Source organism: Argentina silus, assembly GCF_951799395.1.
Source record: "Argentina silus genome assembly, chromosome: 7".
In the NCBI taxonomy this organism is placed as follows: Eukaryota; Metazoa; Chordata; class Actinopteri; order Argentiniformes; family Argentinidae; genus Argentina; species Argentina silus.
The window spans coordinates 17,764,704-17,783,374 of record NC_139661.1 but is presented as its reverse complement, the minus strand read 5'-3'; the positions used below and the strand labels follow the sequence as shown (position 1 = coordinate 17,783,374).

The following is an 18,671-nucleotide window of genomic DNA, read 5'->3' as shown; positions in this document are numbered from 1 at the left end:
CGTGTGTGTGTGTTTGTCTGTGTGTGTGCTCATGCGCACGTTTCTGGTTGCATGTGTCACCTCCATGTCATCACTCGGGAGGCCTGTTGGCGCAGAGATGAATCCTTCAACTTCAAATGAAGACGGAATCAAGAACAGCCAACTAATTAAGTGGAGGGAAGCGTTTATTTCTATGACAACAGTGTTGGAGGCACGGGGCGGGCCTTGTGTCATGCGGTGTGCAGTGCTTTCTTTGATTACATATTAAACAGGGCTTTGTGCTGGCGAAGGGCTGCGGAGATATTAAGCTTTGATTAGATATTAATTACAGTCTCTGGGTAGACGCGAAATGCATGATTCCCACATCTAGAGGGAGCCTCTCCTCTGAAACTCGCTCAAAAACAAACAAGCCAGCAAACAAACAAACAAACACACACACACCCACACACACACACACACACACACACACACACACACACACACACACACACACACACACACACATTCAGCCATACTTGTTTTGATGATTTCAAAGGTGCTTTGTTTTTCGCTTCTTCTCCTTGTGTCCTCTCCAAGATTCCCATCAAATCAAAACAAATTATTAATGTGAGCTGTACGGCCTTCCTCTCTGCTCTGATGTGATTCTCTTTCTAGTGGTAATGACTGTGTCTCGGCTGCCATGTTTCTGACTGATCTTCTCGTTGTCAGATTTGAGGAGGAGCACGGACACCAGCAGGAGATCAGAGCGCAGATCTGAGGAGGAGGGAGGGGTGATCCAGATGACCAGGATGTAACCTCTGACCCGCAAGGAGAAGCACCAGAAGCTCTGAACCCCCCTGCGTCGTCGGGGCTGGTAGCAGCAAACGGGCAGAAAAGAGATGAAAGAGCCGACCCCATGACCGATAAGAACACTTTTGACTTGTCTTCAGTTTCTAAACATTTTTGCTAGTTTCGGCCTACGGAATATGTCCTGCCTCGAGCCCCCCAGTATGGTGCTTTGACTTATTATGGGTTTGGCCCATTCTGTCGTCTCTGTCTGCTGTATGTGTGGTGAGCTGGTAGGGGTCAGGGTTAGGGTTTGGCACGAGCGTTTAGATTTACCTACTTGTTCATACACTGACCATACATAGACATGTAGACTGAGTGAGCCTTGTGTCTGAATTCAAAGCATACCTACAACAGTGCGTTGGTCTGCTGTGGGATTAAGGCTCAGTGGAGCCTGCCTTGTCTTTTACATGCATGTGGAATCTAGCGCCTAAACACAGTATTCTATACGGTAGCGTTGGACTGTGAGGCAGACGCCTTCATAGGAATGTGTATTTACACGACAGTCATGTGATTTGTTTGTTCAATATTCAACCCTATCATCATTCATCAGGGGTTCTTATGTAAAACACTCATAGGCCTCATGTTGAGCGGGTAAGTGCCTTGAACGACTTCACTGTCAAATGTGGAAAAGAAATGATGTCTCAGCTTAGTTAAGTGGCAGCTTAGTTATGGTTTTCCTTCATTGTTAAACAAGCAGCAATTCTAGAACAGGGGCTGTTGTATGAATACACACTGTTGTGTGTTTTTCTAGGACAGTAATCAGTGATTTTCTGCGATTTTTGTAGTGAATGGCACTAACAGTATCAGTAAAGAAATTATGTCTAACTGAATGCGAGGAAACCTTCAGAAAGAGGACAGTGTTAAGACTCATGAACCATGTTCGAGACCCGAAGTATGTCGAACAAAGGGAAAAAAGCCCTCCTTTCACCTGGTATTTACATACATACTGTACTGTCTGTACTGTCTATATGCTACATGCTGGTATGACTTATTGTAGTCATATCATGGTGCTCCACTTGAGTGCAGTGGGAGAGATGACTCATGGGCTGTCTTTGTTCTTCAAGGTGATGTGCTGTCAGAACCGGGGGGGGGGGGGGGGGGCATTCTTGAGTTGTGTATGATTGGTATAATTATTTTTGTTACCCTACTGTGTGTACAGTATATTGAATTATGTTTATGTTTTTATAATAAGAATATTTGTTTTTGTTATACTAAAAATCTTCAAAAACCAATGGAGTGTACTGACAGTGTGTGTTTGACTGTGTGTGTTTGTGTGTATGCACTATGCAAGACATTGGACAAATTATTAGACGTTATTAGACAGAAATGCATCCATAAAATGTCCTTTATTTTTCTTCCCACAAAGAAATGTCTACAAAAGCGATAAAATATAGAATTTAACAAAAATCACTTCAGACCTTCACTTCATATTTACATCTCGAAGGAGGAGACACTGAGAGGGCCCAACAACTCTGAACTTCAACACAACTTGATCCATAAAATTCTTAATTTATGGCTCTCTCAACACACACACACACACACACACACACACACACACACACACACGCACACGCACACGCATGCACGCACACACACACACATACACACACACACACACACACACACACACACACACACACACACACACACACACACACGCACACAATGAGAGTTGGTGTGATCTCATTGGCCAGTGCTTCAGGTGAGCTTTGAGGATGTAAAGCTGGGTCAAAGTTCAGAGGTCAGAGCCCACTCACCAAGTGAAAAAGCAAACATACAAACAAACAATTCAATGTAATCAAATACACACTTGTCTCGGAATTCCCCTTTTTGATTGGTTCTCAAGTAAACTCACACAGTAAAGCATCTATGTCCCATGTCGCCAATCCAGCTCCTGCTCTCCAGCTATGGCACTTGAAAAAAATGTTTTTCTTGTTTTTTGTTTTGTTAGTCCTTTAAAAAGAGTTTCTGTACCCCAAGTACCTTTTAAGGGTTTTGGTTACAGATGCTACATTTATCTTATTTGCTCTTCCTTGGACGCAAAGACATTCTAATCAATAAATTAACAGTTTCAACACTACTCCAATTGCACGCATGTAGAATGCATTAAGAAAGTTTACAAAGCATCAATAGAGCAAAGAACCTCGCTCTTTCTCTCTCGTACACACACACACACACACGCACGCACAAACACACGCACGCGCACACACACACACACACACACACACACACACACACACACACACACACACACACACACACACACACACACACAGGTTCTCGAAGAAGGGAGAAGTTGGGGTGGAGTGTATTTGACTTAAGTATATGAAATGTATTTTGACTAAGCATATAAAATGTCAGCGCACTTCATCATGTGGTGTGGTCTTGTTGGGATGACGACCATTTCCTGTTTGCACCCTGTGGCATCTGTGTTGATGGAGTAGAAGGCGCATGATGCGTTCAGCCCCTCACTCTGAACACGCGACTCCATAACATTCAGAATAAAATACCCCCACCCCACCCCAAATACCCCCACCCCACCCCCCACCATTCAATCCCACCCCACCCCCCACCCCCCAACCCAAAGCATCGCATGAGAAGAAAACACAAAAGCCCCCATGTTTCATTGCCATGAAACGGCATGCAAAGATAACAGAACAACAATAGGCTAATAGTAATATAAGAGTAGTAGTAATAATAATAATAATAATAATAATAATAATAATAATAGTAGTAATAGTAATAAAATAAAAAATAATCTTACAATGCAAACATGACAGTAGTAAATGCTTCCAGTTATTATTGCTACAGTACCTTACAGTGTCGATTTGCCACTCAGATAACCAACCCCTCCCCACCCCACCCCCGATTCACAGTCTAGGGAAAATAAAAACAACATTAAACAAACTCCGCAGAGTTGGGTTGAATTCACTGTCATGTGGGTACAGCATGGTTGGACAGGAGGCAGCTTAGTTATGGTTTTCCTTCATTGTTAAAGAAGCAGCAATTCTACAGCAGGGGTTGTTGTATGAAGACACATTATTGTGTGTTTTTCTAGGACAGTAATCGTTGATTTTCTGGGATTTCTTTTGTAGTGAATGGATGGCCCTACCAGTTGACTCAAAATGCACCTGGACAGTGAATTCATCCCTCCCCCAACACACGAAGACATACACACAGACACACACAGACACACACAGACAGACACACACACACACACACACACACACACTCTGGTGCACACACACACCAAAGCCTTGTCTGGGAAGGTTCCTTCGCTGGGAGCCACCAGCGTATTTATATCTCCAAAAAACGCTTATATTTTTCAAAAATATTAAAATTCTCTTTTTTATGCCAACACATGAAAAAGAGTTGCTCCCTGAGAGATGCTGTTTAGTGCATCGAGACGCGAGTGATTGTCTTGAACGAGCCAACGACCTCTGACCTGGGCGATAGGGGAGGGGCTCATGTTGGGTAGGGTATGGGCCAGGGTATGGGGCAGGGTATGGGCCAGGGTATACGTCAGGGTACGAGTCAGGATATTGGGACAGGAAATCAGTGAGGGTATGGGGCCGGGATAGTATGAATAGGAAGAGCACACTATACCGTATACAATATGGGCTACTGAGGCTCACTGGATACAGGATACAGGAGGGTGGGAGGAGAGGAGGAGGAGGAGGAGGAGGAGGAGGAGGAGGAGGAGGAGGAGAATGTTACAAGTGCTACTGTTCTATACACTGGCAATGGTAAGAATGTGGTCCTCACTAGAGGACTTTGGCCACTGTGTGACACATACAAATGTGTCCTTTCAATCTTCAGAGGAAATCCTAGCAGATCTCTTGTGTTTGGGCATATACCGTAAGTGACAGTTAGAGGAATGAGTGCACTAGTAGGCTCCAGTAGAAATGTAGAAGTGCTTCCTTGAATAAGCTCTCTCTCTCTCCCCCTCTCTCTCTTTATTTTACCATTAAATGTCATTCAAGATATTTGTGAACTTTCATTGTATGAATTTACATTTCATGTAGCTGTACATTTAATTAGTGTTTTCATTTTCTCAAAAATACGTACAGGCTAAGAGTTGGATCGCCTTTTTGGAATGTGGGACTGTTTGGGTCTGGTAGGGCATTTAGACTGCGCTACTTTGCAAAACAAATGGGACACGGAGCATCTAGTGGTTGGATATAGAACTGCAAGGGTCATAATAAAATAATAATAATCTAAGAAATCAAATCTATGCCAAATACAAACCAATTACAACGCACTGCAGTTTTCCACTGATTTGGGGATCCAACTCATTTGACTATCCCCAAAGTTCACCTGTAGTATGACAGAGAGTAGAGATGATGGTGACCAATCAAGTCTTCCCCTGAGAGTGTGATGTCATCAGACACAATGTCCAGGTAAATCACCGCAATTCTACATAGTGGCCAAACATTTATTAACATCACATTCAAAAGCATCGACAAACTATGAGTGTCAATTAATAGTGGATTATTACTAACAAAATTTAAATAAATAAACAACACACTAAGTGATTGTCTGTCACAACTTTCTATAAAGATAATATAAAGTATTGCAACTATAAATGGCAGAGGTTTCAGTGGAGACTAATTCAGTTACCCTGTTTTTTTTAAGATCCGGAAAAGTGTTCTAGAATGTAGTCATTAAGTTCTACACACCCAGAACGCATTCTAGAATGAGTCGCCATTCTGAAATGGAATGTTATTCGAATATTGACTGTCATGGAATGAAATGATCAGTGGACGGAGTGATGTTTCTTACTCATATAGTGCATCTAGCTAATAATGACTACCCTGTGCTTGCAAGTCCTGGGACTAGATAGAGGAAGAAGAGGAGGAAGAGGAGGAGGAGAGAGAAGAGAGAGAGAGAGCAGGGAGGAAGAAGGCAGTGTGAGAGTTATTGCTCCTAGGAGAGGGTTCTTCATTTAAAACAGCCCATAGTGATTAGTATGGGCTTAGATTGTGCAAAACGTGACAGGGTGGGGGGGGGGGGTGTAGAGAGTAAGAGGGTCATGCTGTGGCTGGGATGGTCCTCACTGGCTTAGCCAATCGTGAGAAAACACCCAAGCGCTGGCTTCTCCAGACACAGATTAAGCCTAATCCTAGACTAACAAAGCATCTTCATTGAAAGTGTGATTTAGTACAGGACTTGTCTTAATCTGTTTCCGTCAGTTATGGCTGGGTGTGTGGGGAGAGGAGGTGGTGGGCGGGGTTTTAGGGAGAAAGGTGGTTAGCTGAGAGGTCCTCCTATACAGTCTCTGATTGGTTGCTTGTGATTGTTCGATAGCAGTCCAGCTTCGATTGGATGGAGTTATTGCAGCGACAACAAATGATTGACAGGATGGCGAATCTGCCAGAATCCTTTTTTTTTTTTCTCGCAAAATAGAATATTATTTATGTATATATCTTCACCTTGAAAAGTAGCCTTTTTTTGTATTCCTTCTTTACAGTTCGGTATTTTTTAACTAAAGGGTGCAATACCCTCTTTACATATCAACAGAGCCCAGACAAGGCTTTTATCAACGTACCAAAATCAACCTTCGGTTTAACCCCCCATATTCTTTTACAAGTCTCATTTCATCTTTACAAATTCTGTACACATGAAACTATCAAATAAAATAAAAATAAAAATCACATGGACAAGGTATCATCATCAGCCACTTTCAGCTGCTGCTGCAGTTTTAAATTAGGACTAAAATATCAGAACAAGAAGTAATACTGGAATCCGATCTGCACTAAAGAATATCTACAATAGCTTTCTGAGTCCGCACCGATCCCTTTCCCCCACCTCCAATATCACAATATCATGTACTGTATGTAAAAAAAAGAAAAAAAAGAAAGAAAACAAATTTAAAGATAAACAAATTAACTTACCCAGTTTAAAAGACAGCTTAAATTTGCTAGTTTAAAGTCTGTACATTTCTGGTCAGTTTCTGAAGAGAGAGAGAGAGAGAGAGAGAGAGAGAAAGAAAGAGAGCCCCTTGGTCGTGGGTGCGTTTATATACATTCTTTAGACTGTATCGGTGAACAGGGTCGGATAAGTGCTGGACATTCCTAGTGTTGGCGGCTGTAAGTGTCTGGTTGTTGTTGTTGTTGTTGTTGTTGTTGTTGTTGTTGTTGTTGTTGTCCCGGCGGCGTCCCCGGGCTCCAAGCTCTGTGGTTGCTCGGGCTCTACGGGCGTGGGCGTGGGCGTGGTCATGTTGTGGTCCATTGTGGTGAGTGGTTGGACCACAGGCAGTCACTTGGGCATGGTAATGGCTGTGTTGGCGTCTGGGTTGAACAGCTCCTTGTAGAGCGGGGGGAAGAGGACATTGACCGTCTCAGGGTGCAGCTGCTGGAAGGCCTGCAGCTCCTCCGTGTGGAGGGTACACAGGGCCGACAGGGTGGGGATTCGACCAATCAGCTGCAAAGGAGAGACAGGAACAGGAAGTCCAGATTAGAGCCAGGTTAAGTTAAATCTCCGATGGAGATGGCAGCTAAAGTGAAAAAGGCTATGGTGTAAAATACCTGTGAGTTGAAATGATACAATATACTGTATTTATCCTCTTTGTGTAATTAGTTTCAGACACAACAGACAAAGAGAAACTACATCAAACGACACAGATTCAATGGCCTAGAGAATACCAGTGTTCTCTCACATTGTCTACACTGTATGAGACTATCTGAGACTGTGGTACCCTATCATGTGTGAAGCAGGGGAGGCTGGTGTAGGTAGAAATCGCAGGATGGGTTCATTGTAATGCATGGAACGGAATGAGGAATGGTATCAAACGCGTGTGTGAGGTTATCTGTCTCTGTGCTGCCCATACCTTTGCCAGTGAGTCCTCATCCAGGTGGTTCTTCTGCATGATGTGCTGCAGAGCAAAGTAGATCTTCTCCTGCAGCTTCTGGACCTTCCTGGGCTCCATCAACCACGGCCGATCTGGCAAGAGACACACAGAAATACGGCATGTTATAATGACAGCCACTTACTCAGACTTAGATACTGAAACACAGCGTATTATGTCTCTTACAAAGAAATACAGCACATTTCCATGACAAGCTTGTACAGAGAGACTGACTCAGCATGCCTCAGTCACATATAAAAGTAACACGAAACACCGAAAACTTATTTTTCTCGAACAATTCCTGTCACATTTCAGTCAGAACGCTAACGTCACCAGCGCTAGCCTGCGGTATCAGAACGCTAGCTGTATAGCGGTTAGCACCAACCTGTGGAGATGAGGACGGCAGCGGAGAACAGGGCAATCTCCTCCTCGGTCAGTTGCAGGGAACACAGACTCTTGGCAAAGTCAAACACCGCACTGACCAGGTCGTCACAACCTGAGATATACAGCATTAAGAGTTAAGTCAGGACACACAAGATGAAACCGAGGTGAGATGTTGGACGTAGGGCGCATGAGGATGTTGGGTATTGGTAGAGAGGGAATGGTGGAGCAGCAGCCATGTGTTACCTAGTGCTTTGAACATCTGCATGCCTCCGTACTTCCCCTCAAACAGCACGGTGTTGTTGAGAGGGTTGAACGCCCGGCACATTCGAACCAGGACCACCTCCAGACAACCTGGAGACAGAGAGAGAGAGAGAGAGAGAGGGAAGGAGAGAGAGAGAGGGAAGGAGAGAGAGAGAGAGAGAGGTGGGTGGGAGAGAGAGAGGTGGGAGAGAGAGAGAGAGAGAAGGAGAGAGAGGGAAGGAGAGAGAGAGAAAGAGAGAGAGAAGGAGAGAGAGGGAAGGAGAGAGAGAGAGAGAGAGAGAGAGAGAGAGAGGGAGAGGGCGGGGGAGGGAGAACAAAAATGAAGCAAGTTGAATGGTCAATATCATCAATGAAAACACAACTGTAGGCAACTAAACAACACCATATACTGTAAGTTAACATAGAACACTGAAATCAAACATGGAGACAGTAACTAAATTGCCTAAATATTGTAGTGCGGTGCAGTGGGGCCTCAGGAGGGTCCGTCACGGCTTGGTCCTCTCACCTGATTTGAGCAGGAGGATCTGGTCGTTCTGGCACAGCTCCATGAAGCCTGAGATCCGCTTGGCAAACTCCACCACGTACTGGATGGCATGGGTGATCTGGATGGCACACTGCTGCCACAGCACGTCTCGCGTCTGCAGATCAATACACATGCATGCGGCGTTACGACAGGTTGTCATTGACGACATGCTGTACAAACGCAGCGGGTGTTATTAAAATTTTGACATTTTTTATTATTTTATTATTTTATTTTTTATTTTATTATGACTTTTTCTTGATTTTTCTGCACGCACATTTCACGCACACACATACACACACACACACACACACACACACACACACACACACACACACACACAAGCACATCTGAAAACATGCAACAAGACATATTTTGCAGTATAAGTTACACTACCGAACTGCGTAAAGTGCACACGCAGACAGAGACATGGAGATGAACTGAACGTAAAGTAGGTTCAATGCAAAGACAAGAATTTTCGGAAATTCATACTAATGAAATAGTCAGCTCCTTGTTCTGAATATCCAAAGTACAATATCAGCAAATTGCCTTTGTGCGTTTTATAATTTCCCGCTGTAAGAAGAATCTCCGTGGAAAATATTTCAAAGGGTTCGTCTGTAATGACCCATAATGCATTAGACACAGAGGAATGAGAGGGGTCACGCTGGTACAGCAGAAAGGAGCCGCTGCTCTGTAGACACGCACACACACACACACACACACACACACATGCACACACACACACACACACACACACACACACACGCATGCATGCATGCACACACCCACAGGCAGAAGGGAGGAGCAGCATTATACACAGTAGAAAGGGAGAAACCGGCAGACAGAGAAGAAGAGAGAATGAGATAAGGGAAAGAGAGGAGGAGTGAAAGAGAACAAGATACCATAGCCGGGCAAAAGAGACTTTGGGAGAGAGAGAGAGAGGGAGAGGGAGAGAGAGAGAGAGAGAGAGAGAGAGAGAGAGAGAGAGAGAGAGAGAGAGAGAGAGAGAGAGAGAGGGCACAAGGAGAGACATTGAAACAGAGTCTATGGGAGGAGAGGGGAGAATGACATCGGACAAGTGAACAAATGAATGGAAGTGAGAGGTGCTTAGGATATGCAGGCCACGTGAGGCCACGTGAGACACACAACTCGCACGCACGCATGCACACACACACACACCCACCTTGGTCTGGTACATCTTGACGTCGTCGTAGGAGTGTGTTTGCCAGGCGAGCTGCTGCAGCTCCTCTGCTGTGTACTGACACGTCTCCAGGTGGGATTTTATGATGTTCTGGGCGATACGATCTGTGATGGAGGGGGGCACAGAAACACAATTGAACAAAGCTGTATTGACACCCACAGTAGACTGCCAAATGGTACACCAAAGATGGCCGCCGGTACCCTCACTAGAAGAGACCACCCACTTCTATGGGACACAGAGGGGGGGTCAGAGTGACACCCTGAGCTGTAGTACTGTACTGCTGTGGAGGCTGGTGGAGGCAAACATCGGAGGACCATTTCGTTACATGCATTACAATGAGCCAGTCCTCCGATTTCTACCTCCACCAGCCTCCACCGCTGTACTGTATCTACTCAGTCTCTCAGAGGAGCATGTTGATTTTATGGTTACAGTGGTAGTGCGCTGCATAAGCAATTCTCGTGTTGACTGGGGCTCATTTTGTACACATTAGAGTTTCAATGAAGCAGAAAGTGTGGTGCACACACACACACACACACACACACACACACACACACACACTTTCTCTCTCTCTCTCTCTCTCTCTCTCTCTCTTGTGTTCTATTACAGCCTGCCAATGGGTACAGTAACACTGCAGCTTCTCTGACCAAGCTGCAGGGCATTCCTACTGTATACTGTAGCTAGCATTGATTGGCCTGAGCTGTATTACTGTATATGACGTGTAGTCAGCTCTCTGTAAGCCTGTCTGATCTCCTGTCTCGCATGCAGCTTATCACACTGACTCACACCCCATGACACATGACCACCAACTTCCTCATCATCAATAACTTCCTGTAAACCCAAGTCATTTCAAGGCTGGGAATCCCTGTGGAAATCCCATCCCATCCCCTCCCACCACTTCTGATTAGGAAGCGGCTTTAGGGTGACAGGTGACAGGTGTTTAGGGTTAGAGTGACAGGTGTCCTATGTCATTTTCCAGCTCTGATCCAGGGTGTTTAAAGACACAGAAGTAGAAGGGGTTGTCGTGTATAGCTGTAGCTACAGTACTGTTCTTCATTTCACAAAGGTACAGTCAGTACACTAAGTGGTCCTTACCTAGCTTCATACACAGGTGATACTCAGGTGATACTCAGGTGTCAGGTGGTCCTTACCTAGCTCTCCCATGCTGACGCTGGGCCCCAGCTGGCTGTCCTGGTAGGAGCTGTAGTTGAACAGATTGGGCACAGGGGTCAGGTCATACACGGGCTCCTGCTTAATGTGCTTCATGCCCGCCATGTCCAGCCCAGACTGGTCCGGGGAGGGCTGGGTAGAGTCCATGCCGTGGTAGTAACCTCCTGGAGCACTGCCCGGCTGGCCCTTGGGCAGCTCGATGACGTGGCCGTTGGCGTAGGTGCCCCCAATCTCGTGGTTGAGGGTGCTGAGGCCGTTGGTGAGGCTGGAGGAGTAGACGCGGGCCAGGGCCTCTGCCTCTCCGGTCTGTTGCTGCCTCTGCTCGGCGATCCTGTGCTGGTGCTTCTGCACCTCCGCGTACAGGCTGTCCCTCTGCTTCTTGGACATGCGACCAAACTTCACCGCTAGAGAGAGGGAGAGAGGGAGGGAGATGGTTTAGAGAAGAGCTTGCCTCTACATAGGCAACACAGTGACCCACAGTATAATGTACGTGTGTGTGTGTGTGTGTGTATGTGTGTGTGTGTGTGTGTGTGTATATATATACGTGTGTGTGTGTGTGTGTGTGTGTGTGTGCATACGTGTGTATACGTGTGTCTATGTGTGCGTTCGTGTGTGTCGGTGTGTGTGTCCGTGTCTCTCACCATCTCTGGACATTCCGAGGGCGAGACATTTCTGCAGGCGGCAGTGCTGGCAGCGGTTGCGGTTGGTTCTGTCGATGAGGCAGTTCCTCTGGCGAGGGCAGGAGTAGGCGGCGTTGTTCTGCTGACTCCGTCTGAAGAAGCCCTGGAGAACCCACCGTGAACAGGAGAACCGTCAGGGACCACAAAACCCACTGACGGAACACACAACACACTGACAGAACACACAACACACTGGTGGAGCAGAGAGGACGCATTTGAAAAGACGGCGCGGAAACTATCTTGAGAATAACCTGAGAGAAACAATCAAGAATATCGCCACGAAAAAAACGAAAAAGAGAGGAAAAGAAAAGAGAATAAGAAAGGAGGATCATGTCAATAATAGATGGCTGGAGGAAGATGATGGTGGGTAGAGACAGATGAAGAACAGCTGAACCCAGTGGAGACTCACCTTACAGCCCTCACACGTGATGACTCCATAGTGGATACCTGACGACTTGTCTCCGCAGATTTTGCACGGTATAACTTCTATTTGGGCTGTGGACGGAGAGGGAGAGGGGGAAGGGGCGTGGGGGGGGGGGTGAGAGAGTACACACATACCTGGGTTACATAACCATTTCATTGTGGCATATTTCACACACACACACACACACACACACACACACACACACACACACACACACACACACACACACACACTTTTCTGTGCCAGCGCTGCCTGTACCGGGGCTAAGGACCACTCAGCAGTCCCTCTCTTCTCCCCGCTGTCGGGGGGCTAATTAGGGGGTGAGGGGATTCAGTATGTGGCCTGGCTGGATGTGGAGCCGAGAGAGGTTACGGTTGGGGGTGTGTGGGTGTGTGTGTGTGTGTGTGTGGGGGGGGGGGGGGGGGCCTGAGGGTGAGGGTGAGGGTGGTGGTGGTGGGGGGGGGAGGGTGGTGATGGGGGCCTCTTCAGTGAATAGGTCACCCTGACATTTGCCCATTCTGTGCATTTGAGTAGGTTTGTGGTGATGAGAGGAACATCGGGGACTGTGTTGTTTATTGTGTCACAAGGAGTATGTCTCCATGCTGTAGATATGGTTCCTACCAGTAGTGGTAGAGTTACATCACCAATGCATCTGTACACGTATGAACTGTAATGTATGTTTAGACCTCCTGTAAATGCATTCATCATAAAATGAGTTGAAATGTATTGACATACAGACACCCTTTATGGACCGTCCTTATGGACTGTCCTATAACTATATTAACCATTTCCATTAACCATTTCCGTCAAGCCCCAGATAGAGAAGGAGAGAGCCAGATAGACAGAGAAGGAGGGATTGGGATAGAGAGATAGAGAAGGAGAGAGCCAGATAGAGAGAGAGAGACAGAGATGGAGGGATTGGGATAGAGAGATAGAGAAGAAGAGAGCCAGATAGAGAGAGAGAGAGAGAGAGAGAGAGAGAGAGAGACACACACACACAGAAGGAGGGATTGGGATAGGGAGATAGAGAAAAAGAGAGCCAGATAGAGAGAGAGAGACAGAGAAAGGGGGATTGGGATAGAGAGATTGAGAAGAAGAGAGCCAGATAAAGAAAGAGAGAGAGAGAGAGAGAGAGAGAGAAGGAGGGATTGGGATAGAGAGATAGAGAAGAAGAGAGCCAGATAAAGAGAGAGATAGAGAGAGAGAGAGCTACGTGCCGTAGCTATGCTGAGGTTGCACACTTACTATAAAGAGATTAGGACACCCAATCTAATCCCAAATTATTTCCCCACACCCTGTGCGGCACAGAGGCTTAGCGGAAGCAGTGATTCCTACATAATCTCACCCTAGCTGTGCCATGTTCACATGAAACTTTACTGCCATGGTAGAATTACCACTGGCTTTTACAAAGAGCAGCCAGGCAAATATTCCACAATGGGTAACAGACGGGTCAAGTATTTCAAGTGTGTGACGATAGCTTCAACCATATTAGCATCTAACAAAATTTACAAAGTCCTTACAAATGATGATAAAGCACGATCAAACTGACTGAGTGGAGTGGTATATGGACATCTGGTCTGAAACGGACGAATACACAAGAACCATAGATGACAATTTCTCAATGAAACCACCAATGGTTCCAAACCATTGGAAACCATACTGGGGTCACTAAAACTGTAGTCACTAAAACTAGAGTCACTAAAACTACTGGAGTCACTAAAACTACTGGAGTCACGAAAACTAGTGTCACTAAAACTAGTGTCATTAAAATTAGTGTCATTAAAACTAGTGTCATTAAAACTGGAGTCACTAAAAGGCCGTCTTCTCTGGCCAGTGGCTACTATGCTCAGAGCCGTGGTAAAAGCAGTGCAGTATACCAATAACATGCAGCAGCAAAGCTGCAAGGTTCACACAGAAATTACTATTGTGAAATATAATTTTCAAATGTCCAATGCTAACATCATGAACCCAGGTACAAGCATTGCAATTCACTGACTGAAAGTCAACTGAAATGGCCAAAAGTAATTGCTTACCTACGACATCCGTTTTCATTTTCTGTGCAGACACACACAGACTTACACAGAAGTACACAGCTCTGTGTTACACTCTCTGTGCTGCGGCTTCAACAGGTCCACAGGTGCTACAGTGTGTGTGTGTGTGTGTGTGTGTGTGTGTGTGTGTGTGTGTGTGTGTGTGTGTGAGTGTGTGCATGTGTGTGTGCATATGTATGTGCATATGTATGTTGTGTCGGATTGGTCTGACGAGGAGCTTGTATGTGTGCGTATGTGTGTGTGTGAAGTGTATGTTGTACGTCTGTGTGTACATGTGCGGGTGTGTGTGGTGTGTGTGTGTGTGTGTGTGTGTGTGTGTGAGTGTGTGTGTCTGAGCAATATGCAGTATGAGTGTGCAGCATGTGTAATGAGATTATCTACCAGAGATGATGACCACTCTGCAGAGTTCCGTCTGTCTAAGCTGGCACAGGTATGGAACCTCTTTACCCAGGACCCTCAGGCCTAGGGCGGCCCACTATAGCGCCTGACTCAAAGGGTCAGTCGGTCAGGGGTGGTCTTAGTGACGGTGACCTCTCTGACTCCTAAAGCTAAGACAGTTTCCTCCTGACCTCAACCCAACCCCCTACAGATGGACACCTGTCAATCACCAGTGAGCTTGACAAAGGATTGTCAGAATTACTTAGTCATGAGCTTGCAGTGATTGTGTACACTGTATCACAAGTGTTACAGAGATTATATGTGTCACATGCCATTATGATACATGTTTTGCTTGCCCTTTTCAAAAAATGCTCAAACACACCAGATCGTTCAGTCTTTCTGCCTTTTGATTGGCCGGCCACACACGTCACCTGTACTGAGGGAGTGACGTCAGTGACAGAAACGGGGGGAAGGACACAGGGAGGTCGTGGGTAAGATGGGAAAGGGGGTACGACAGGGTCCTCTTATTAGAGAAAAGAAAACCCTTAGAAGTCAGAACAAACAGGACCAGTTGTCCTAACTGAGCCTCCTCAAACCCTCTTCCTTTTGTCCTCTCCTTTGTCCTTTTAGTTCTCCCCCAACTGTGAAAGTCATCAACTCAACAAACGCTTCTCACAAGGGTCTCTTTCATCACAGTTAATGAATGAATAACACTACCAACAAGAAGTAGGATGTGCCTGTCTGTCTGTGTGTGTGGGGGGGGGGAGTGGGGGGCACACAGCTGTGGGGACTGTTAGTTCTGTACAGTGAAGGCTCTCTGGGCTGGTCCTAGGGGTGACCCATTTCTACCAGTTCCTGGCCGGCACCAAACTGGGTCAGAGGAGCGCAGTGGACTGGGCTGGACTGGGACAGAACACACACACACACACACACACACACACACACACACACGGGGAGCTGTGGTGAGGATGTCAATGGAAGCAGTCTCTAACTGTCTAATTATAGACCCTAAAACAGGTCACTTGTGCTTCAGGACACAGCAGTTATCAACAGTGAATATAACCAGTACACAAACAAACGTGTGTGTGTGTGTGTGTGTGTGTGTGTATGTGTGTGTGTGTGTGTGTGTGTGTGTGTGCACGCGTGTGTGTGTGTGTGTATGCGTGTGTGTGTGTGTGTGTGCACGCGCGTGTGTGTGTGTGTGTGTGTGTGTGTCCCACCTCTCTTGTTTATTGTTTATATACAATCATGCTCCTGGTCTCTGTCCTGTTCCAGAATGCTTTGCTCCTACTGAGAACCTTTAAATAGACCTCCAGAGTGGAAGTGTTAGAAACAGATTCATAAGGAGAGCTGCCTCGGATGTCAGTGTGTGGAGGCTAACTGTAAACCTTGAGTAACTGCTTGAAGGGTGTGGATTAACAGAGACGATGATCCTCTACAATATATACAGGCTCTCCTACGCAGTCTTTGTAATGTGCTCTATAGACTCTTTTTGTTGTTGTACGTGTGTGAAAATCTGTGGGTGATTTCACTTGTGTGTTCTTTGTATGACAGTGCAGCCTGCCGCATGTGGGGGCGTGCTCATTGTTATCGTGTGCGTTTCCGAGTGTGTTCGTTGCCGCCGGCGACTGTCAGGTGGGATAAGGAGACAGTCATGACAGCATGGCTGTTGCTAAGGCGACCACCCACTCGATCTCGTCTGGCTGTCACAGCGATGATCCGTTCGGCCGTCACACTCGTACGGGAAGTGATGTCATCAGACTCTGGTGCATGCCGAGCATCATCCAGCGCTCAGCCTCTTTACAGTGAACACTGAGATCTCACTGTGTACCAAACGGACTTCTGGGGGGATATTTACCATGTAAATATGGAGGTCTAAACCAGGAACCTTTGTGGAGGCCTAAACACCTGTCTACTTGTGTGTCCAGGTGTGGGCGGGGTAGGGCTGGGCAGGGCGGGGCGGGGCGGGGTGGGCGAGGTGGGTGGGGCGGGGCGGGCGGGGCAGGGCGGGGCGGGGTGAGTGAGTGAGTGAGTGGTGGCTATGCCAGGTAGTCAGAGTTATCTTAAGGTTATGTAAGGGCCGGACTGCAGCGCTGGCGATTCCATAGCTAAGAGGAGCTCAGCCTCACAATCTCCTCAGAGAGAGAGAGGGGGGGAGGGGAGGGGGGAGAGGTGGGGGGGGGGGAGGGAGGTGGGGGGGGAAGGAGGTGGGGGGGGGGTGGGGGAGGGAGAGAAAGGAGAGTGGGGGAGGGATAGAGGGGTGAGGATAGAGAGAGAGAGAGAGGAAGAGAGAAAGAGAGAGAAATGGAGAGAGTAGGTAAGGAGGAAGAGAAAGAATGAGATAAAAAAAAAAGAGCAAGAGAGATAGAGAGAGGGACAGAGACCGAGGGATATACAGAGAGTCAGAGAGAGAGAGAGAGAGAGAGAGAGAGGGAGACAGACAGACAGGTGTATGAACCTTTCACAGTCCAGTAGAAGGTAGAGTTGTGTGGGTCCGTGGGTGCCTGGTCGCCTGGTTGCAGCATTGAGTGATGTGTGGTGATCTGGCACGTTGGGTGTGTTAATTGATTTTTAATGAAGTGAGGATCTCCACTCCGTCTCCTGGGCTCCCCTCTCTCTAAATAGACCCATAATTAGCTTCATTAGGGGAGATGGGAGCTTCAGCACATCAGAACTGGCTTAGCATAACTCAATTTATACGACGCACACACACACACGCGTGCGCACACACACACACGCGCACACACACACACACACACACACACACACACACACACACACACACACACACACACACACACACACACACACACAGACAGACAGACAGACAGACAGACAGACAGACACATTAAAGGTAGAGGTGTAAGAGTTGCACGTCCACACACAAGTGCGCACATACACACACACACACACACACACACACACACACACACACACACACACACACACACACTAAAGTTAGGGGTGTAAAAGTAAAAAATATTATGTGTATTATTTAAATTAAAGTGCTTTTATTTGTTGTGTGCTTCGAGACTAACAGATAGAGCTGATACAAATGAATCAATGAAATGTTCACTGCGACATTTGGAAATAACTGTGAATGAGAAAATATTGATCAACACAACGTGAAACAGAGCCTCATGCTGTTGAACTGGGACACTCAAGGAATTTTCATGGCGTTTTTCGACCAATCTGAGTATCATAAACCACATGCACCCGGACCCAGACTCTTAGCGCAAGTGACAGAGGATCCCAATTTGATTCGGCAAACAGTGCTGAGCAGAGTAATTAGTATTCAAAGCAGAATACTGTACAGCCTGATGTTTATTGTAGCTTGATTTTAACAATGGTTTGGAGAAAACTGTAATTATTCAATCAGAGTTTTTGCAAACAGTCTGAAAATGCATTGCATATCATGGAAAAGCTAGACGTAGTATTCAACACTCCTATAGGGTTTCTCATTGCATTTATTAGAAATATTATGGTTAATTTGCGCATGCAAATTGGGGCCCAAAGTCTCACCAAAAAAGGTTTTTCTCTGGTTTTGTATCACATGTGAACACACGGTATCTAGTTGCCTACACAAGACACAGAGAATTACAAATGATTTTGTATCCTACGTGTGCCTGCTGTAGATCACACTAACTACACGTCAAGCCTGTGCTCAATGCTGTTCGTGCCAACAACTGTATGAGATCATGTATGTGTTGCTATTAGCCTACAGTATTGGGCAATTTTGGAATGCAGCTCAGTGTCCGCAAGACAGAGTTTCACTTCTAACGAACCGTGGACCATGTACCGACAGAACGGGTAAAAGCCGCAAACCGTCACAGCCCTAACTAAAGAGGATAGAAAAAACACAACAAGAGTCAAGAGCAAATACCAGTGGAAACCCAGCACTTACGAGACAGAGTTAACCGGAGGAACCACAGGCAAATAACCTCAACTGAC

At 46.3% G+C, this 18,671-nt stretch overlaps 2 protein-coding genes across 2 annotated transcripts in view; one reads left to right on the top strand and one right to left on the bottom strand.

Moving 5' to 3' along the window:
• Positions 1 to 736, top strand: part of trpm6 (transient receptor potential cation channel, subfamily M, member 6) — a gene marked incomplete at both ends in the record, with an annotated part of 17,245 nt that extends 16,509 nt beyond the window's left edge. Inside the window, 1 exon segment of the mRNA XM_083673980.1 lies at positions 688 to 736. Coding sequence (XP_083530106.1) covers positions 688 to 736 — 49 coding nt within the window.
• A 6,329-nt stretch (positions 737 to 7,065) lies between these two features.
• The window catches only part of rorb (RAR-related orphan receptor B), a gene marked incomplete at both ends in the record, with an annotated part of 22,993 nt that continues 11,387 nt past the window's right edge, over positions 7,066 to 18,671 (bottom strand). Inside the window, 9 exon segments of the mRNA XM_083673979.1 lie at positions 7,066 to 7,230; positions 7,637 to 7,749; positions 8,040 to 8,150; positions 8,282 to 8,389; positions 8,805 to 8,937; positions 10,003 to 10,124; positions 11,169 to 11,591; positions 11,829 to 11,970; positions 12,277 to 12,362. Coding sequence (XP_083530105.1) covers positions 7,066 to 7,230; positions 7,637 to 7,749; positions 8,040 to 8,150; positions 8,282 to 8,389; positions 8,805 to 8,937; positions 10,003 to 10,124; positions 11,169 to 11,591; positions 11,829 to 11,970; positions 12,277 to 12,362 — 1,403 coding nt within the window.